The 6,504-nt window shown below is 34.8% G+C and overlaps 1 protein-coding gene across 1 annotated transcript; it reads left to right on the top strand.

Moving 5' to 3' along the window:
- Positions 1 to 4,776: 4,776 nt before the first annotated feature.
- On the top strand, positions 4,777 to 6,166 carry LOC109340359. Its single transcript, XM_019578037.1, has 2 exons — positions 4,777 to 4,854; positions 5,285 to 6,166. Exons 1-2 carry the CDS (start codon positions 4,777 to 4,779, stop codon positions 6,164 to 6,166), a joined length of 960 nt encoding a protein of 319 aa, XP_019433582.1.
- Positions 6,167 to 6,504: the final 338 nt, after the last annotated feature.

Here is a 6,504-nt window from a genome sequence, read left to right as displayed (position 1 = left end):
GATATGAAATTTTCAGAACATCAACTCGTTCTTGTGAAGTGTGTTATTTGCATGCATATATCCCATACTAGATTTATTCCCATCATTTTTACATGTAGCAAGTAAGTTGTTTGAATTGTGATTACTAGATGTGAAATTAGCAAGTTTATCATTTAGGACATTATTTTCATTTTCTATGCAAATGTAATTTTCACAAATAGGTCTCACATTAAAATTAGTAGTACAGTCACATTAAAATTAGTAGGACATGATTACAAGGTTTCATTTTCAATTTTCAGCACATCAACGAAGTTTTGTAATTCACATATCTTCTTTTCAAGATCTAAAATTAACCTTTTTCTTTCTATATTATTTTTAGCTAACATTTTAAGTTCTTCATGCATTTCAACATAAGCATCATAAAGCATGGCATACATGGGAAGTATATCGAAATTTGAGATAGAATCAGACGAGTATACCTCACTAGGCTCATCTCTCTCACTTACTTTGCAAGATTTCATATTTTGAGCCATTAGACAAATCTTGTGTGATTGTTCATCTTCCTAGATGCTTGTTGACGAATCGACATCTTCGGTTCATCCCAAACTATGTATGCCTTCTTAGCTTTGATGTCCTAAGAGTCTTTCTTGTAATCATGTTCAATCTTCTTGGAAGATGTAGGGAATGTGTACCTCATGTGTCCTACTTTCCTACTTTTGTGGCAAGATGCATTTTCTTTGGGATACTTGCTCATTTTAATTGAACTTTATTCATCTTCCTTATGAAGCTTCTTGGTTCCTCAATTCTTTCTTAAGTAATTTCTGAGTTTGTTGATAAGGAGGGACATTGCTTCATCATCCGTGTCGGAATCGAAATCATCATCATCATATTTCTCCTTTTCATTTCTTGAATGTTCCTCAATTCTTTGATGTTCTCGTCCATTTGTTCATTGAGTGTCAAACGTCTTAATTCCAACTCATGTTCTTGAAGTTTGCCAAATAAATTTGCGAGCGTCATTTTTCCAAGTCCTTCAACACCATGATGGTAGTCACCTTGTGTTGCCATTTCATGTTCAGACATCTCAACACTTTAATAGTTAGTTCATGTTTGGAAAATGACTTATCTAATGCAATGATATGATTAATAATGTGAGTAAATCATTCTTGCAAATCAGAAATAGACTCATGTGGAAACATATGAAATAACTCATACTCATGCATCAATGTATTTAATCAAGATTGTTTGACCTCACTAGTGCCTTTGTGGGTTACTTGTAAAGTGTCCCACATATTCTTGGAACTACCGCACTGAGAAACTCTAAAGAACTCATCGACTGAGACTGCGGAGGTTATAATGTTTTTCGCTTTCAAATCAAGTTGCACTCTTCTCTTTTTCTCATTCGTCAAGAGACTTCTATGTTTCTCTTTCGTCTTTCCATTCACTATGTGTAGTGGAACAAAAGGTCCATATTCTATGGAATCCCAAATTTCCATATCAATGGATCAATAAAAATCCTCATTTGGATTTTCCAATAGGCGTACCCCTCGCCAGTAAACATCAGAGAGCAGTCGATGGATGCGCCATCACCGCTAAACGGCTTAGAAGAGCCCATGGTAAAAGCGCCTAGGATCAATGATCTAAGTGGCTAAGCTAGCACAGTCGTACTAGCTCTAATACTACTTGTTGGGTCCCACAAGGCTTTGTCTCTCACCTAGAAGGGGTAAATAGGTGATACGGTACACGATTACCATTGCTCGATAAACAAAGAGGAAATACAAAATTATACAATATTTAATTGATTATACATAGATTTAATCGATTAACTCGATCTTCTATTAATCGATTAACTAAACAACTTAATCGATTATTTAGTTCAGTTTCAGTGAAAATAGTTTTCTTTCGATCTCCAAGATTAGCAAGATTCTAGTAAACTTATATGCACTTATTATAGAAGGTTAAGAACAGTAAATGCACAATATAGAATATGCAATTAACATAGAATTATATGCATGTCAAGTTAAGTAAAAAAAATTAATGCGGAAATGTAAAAGATAAGGGAAAAGAAGAATGAGACACGATTTTTATCCTGGTTCGTTTACAGGTCCACTTGCAAACTACATCCAGGCCCCCCCTTCTGATCTTGGGAGATTTTTCTTCAAAATGGAAATTCAATGTTCTTTACAAACACACTTCCAATACAAGACGCATGATGCTACTTTCTTGGATCCATTAAGCCCTCACTTCGGTTTGACTACTAAGCTCGCCTACTAGGATACCACACCGTTCGTGACTCTAGCCCCAGCCTAAGTATCGCTTAATACCAAGACCTCTTGCTTCTCATGAAGACACACCTAACAACATGTAGGATTTTCCCAAACCTATTCTCCTTCTATGGTGATACAACACACCAAGAAAATGAGTTAATGTCTTAGTCTAACAATTGTCTTCAAGTTATGTTTGCACCTAATATGTGCCAATTTTTACACTCATCTCACAATCTAAGAACCCTTGTAAAAGATCTCACAACTATGATAAGTGCCAAAAATGCCTAAATTTCATACACTTTTTATGGCACTTATTCTTGGCAAAATTGAGAAAACCAACTTAATTCAACACTTTTTGGATAAAATATCACAATCTACTATGTATGCGTTGTGTATTTCCTTTTTATAATATTTTGTAGGATTTAGGTGGAAAAGAAAAGAATTAATCAAGTACAAATAAAATGCTCAAAAGAGGCCAATATGATCCACACATGACATGCATAAGCTAGACGTGGCAAGCTATGTGCTTAGCCTTAAGCATGCCTCAACAAAAACTTAGCCTTAAGCATGCCTCAACAAAAACTTAGCCTATATGGAAAAATATAGGTCAACTTGAAGCTTCTCACTAAGTAGCTTACCTTAGACCAAGCCCACGCCTAGCTGACTTGGACACCAACCTAGCACGGTCAGACCCAACCTGGCACGGTTAGAACACGAGCCTAGCACAAGCCAACCTGCTCAAGCAGACAGCTTAGTGGAGCACCTAGACCGCCCATCTTGGAACCACACACCTGACCAGATCATCAAGCACCATGCCTCATCACCATCAGCACAGTCAAAGCTACTCAAGCAGGCAGCTTAGCGGTGCCATATAGGAGCTTGGCGGTGTGCACCCAACAACTTGGTCAAGTTGACTTAGCCACTAAGTAACCATGACCTCATGCATGAACTCACTCCAAGTAGCCTCCATAGGCTTTTCAGAGGTAGCTCACAATAGTTGGACCAGTAGCTCACAACTAGCTTAGGTGACTCAGCCCCAAGCAGGTGACTAAGTTGTTTGGCCATGACCAAACCCATGTTGAAGGGTTTGGTCAGCTGCTTGGCGGTCAAGGAGAGGACATGGAGTAAAAACATACACATTTTCATCAATACATACTCCACGTTCCACTGCTCTCTAGAATCTGAAATTCTCTCTTCTTCTACACTTTCTTTATAAATTCTTAGAGGATTTCTTTTACAAAGTTGTTTAGGTAAGTTTATTTTGTAGTTTCTCCTTAATCCGAGAGGACATGGAGTAATCAAATGAGATGTAGTTGTGCATGGTGAAGTGTCTTAAATCCTTGGGTTAGGATGGCTAATGCTCCTAAATTTTAGTTGTATTTTGGTTCACTAATATTTCTTTTAATTTCTTGTTTCATTATGTTGAATCATGTTTAAGTTATTACTTTGGCAATATCAATTCTTTAGAAAGTGCTTAATGCGGTTTTAGCTTGATCACCTAAAACTTGATTTCAAGATCCAAAATGCTTCTTTTTAAAGTCTTGACAAATGAACTAAAAAGTAGGTATACACCTTAGTTCTTTTGCCAAATCAAAGCATCCATTTTATGCAACTTGTAATCAAGGCCAATCAATTTTTACGAAGCCTGAAATAAGGTATGCCTACTTATTTCGTCGAGTGGTAGTTTTCTATTGATTAGTGTATTTTGTAAGGTTTGAAAATCACTTTTTATCGCTGGGGACAGGGGAAATTTTATGAATTGATGTTTGGAATAACCAAAGTATAACTCATAACTTTTATAAATTTTTTGCATAGAAACATGTTAAGAAATATTTCCATCATTCAAACTAAATTTTCTCCTCAAGAATTTGTGCATAACAAGTTGTTTATGTTTATTAATGTTTCCTTGTTCAAAGTCCATAAACAAAATCAAACCAAAAATGTGTTCAAAATTTATTAGTAATATAACATGTCTATAATAATTTTCTATTAGGCAATTCCTTGTTGTTCGACATAACCCTATACTATACTACAATTGAATCTTGAAAGAGATGCAAATGTAAAAAAATAAAGTGTTAACTTATAAATTTTATTTGTTGACAAACAAAGAAACCTTGAATCAAATTGATATTTAATTCATAAATTGTATCTTTGTGAAAAGGAAAAATACATAGTTATAATGAGTGATCTAACTACTAACTTTTATTTCTGTCATTTATTTTTGGCAACTAACAATTATTTTCTGTCATTTAAACTCTGCATCTAACATTTATTTATTGCTTTATTTATTTATTATTTACTAACATTTATTTATTGCTAAATAATAGAATTTATTATTTATTATGCTATATTATTAATAATCTTGTACGAAATCTTTTTCTTCATTTTTGTACAAATTAATTTGAATTTGTATAAAAATATAAATAATAAACTTTATCCTAATCTTGTTTGTTGTTTATACTTTAGATTTCTTTTCCTACTAATTTCTTTGTTAGAAATATATACGATTTCCATTTTTGTTTATCTCAGGAATATGGCTTACAATCAGAATGTTGATATTCACGATGAAGTTGATAACTTCATGAAGCAGTTTCAACATAAGTTAGATCAAGTATATAAAAAATTGGCGGAATTACCCAAACAGTTGATGGACATAAAAAATGAGAATTTTTGGCGTAGCCAACAACATAGACATGTCCGGAAAGAGATTTGTTTCATAAACCAACAACAATCTCCTCACAACAAACTAAAGGAGATATTGGAGCAGTTTATGCGAACAACCATCACACATAAAAAAAGGATCGAAGATGCTATCAAAAAGATGGGAGATTAGATAAGGCAAATAACTGAAATTCAGTCAGACTTAGTTATTTCAGCATACTGCGAAAGTATCACGACTAGAAGTGGGAAAATTATGGGTGTTGGAAAAGAAAAATAAAAGGAAGGAAAAAAATAAAAAAAGAGAAAAAAAAATAGAAAAAGAGAAAAAAAACAGAAAAAATAATGATGTATCTGAAACTAGTGGGATACAAAAGCAATAGTCACTAGTGAAAGAAAGAATACCTTATCCCACAGCTTCTTCAAAAGCCAAAGAAAAAGAGAAGCAATTCCAACGGTTTAAGGAAGTGTTCAAATCTTTGCAAATCAACATCCCATTTTTCGAAGCTTTGGAGCAAATGCCCGTATGCTCCAAGTTTATGATGGAATTGCTATCCATAAAGAAAAGCTATCAGGATATAGAAGACATTCACCTTAATACAAGTTGCAGTGCTATCTTGCAATCCAACATACCTAAGAAACAGGAAGACCTAGGCAGTGTTACTATCCAGGTCACAATCGGAAAAGTAAATGTGGGCAAAGCACTTGTTGACTTGGGGGCCAGTGTCAGCCTGGTGCAAATATCATTGAAGAGGAGAATGGGAGGTGTTCAGCTAAAACCAACTAGAATGTCTTTACAACTTGCAGATAGATTTATAAAATATCCAGAAGGAGTTTGTGAAGAAGTTCTGGTTAAAGTTGACAGATTTCTCATTCCTGTTGATTTCACCGTCATTGACATTTCTGAAGATGTAGAAATACCTCTCATTTTGGGGAGGCCATTCATGAGAATAGTGAAGATGGAGATATACATGGAAAATGGTAAACTAAAAGTCTGTGTAGATAATGAAGAAATTCAGTTTGACATTTTCCAAGTGATGCACCACCTAAAGAACAAGGGGCAATGCTTTCAAATAGATGTTCTCGACGGAATTTGTGAGCAACCTCAACTAGATGAACCTTTGGAGATGTCTACAGATTTTGTAGAGGAGGATCAAATCAAAGAACTGATCAAAACTCTTGATGCAAATAGATCCTCCCTTTACAAGAAAGGTCGGAAGATAGCCAGAGTGGAGACAAGATATCAACATTGCAACTGGAATTGAAGGAACTTCCGTACCATTTACAATATGTGTATTTGAAAGGAAACTCTGACAAATCAGTAATTATCAGCAATTTGCTTTCCACTTTGGAAGAGCAAAAATTGATTCAAGTATTAGAATAGCACCAAAAAGCACTTGGTTGGACATTGACATATCTGAAATGAATCAGTCCATCATATGGTATGCACAAAATTATGATGGAAGATGATTACAAACCTTGTGCACAGCCACAAAGAAGACTCAACCAACCTATGAAGGAAGTGGTCAGAAAAGAGGTGGTAAAAATGCTTGAAGCTGGTATGATTCACCCTATTTCAGATAGCAAATGGGTAAGTCTGGTT

This window comes from Lupinus angustifolius, unplaced genomic scaffold (assembly GCF_001865875.1).
Source record: "Lupinus angustifolius cultivar Tanjil unplaced genomic scaffold, LupAngTanjil_v1.0 Scaffold_164_10, whole genome shotgun sequence".
Taxonomy (NCBI): Eukaryota; Viridiplantae; Streptophyta; class Magnoliopsida; order Fabales; family Fabaceae; genus Lupinus; species Lupinus angustifolius.
This window is presented reverse-complemented; position numbering and strand designations above follow the sequence as displayed.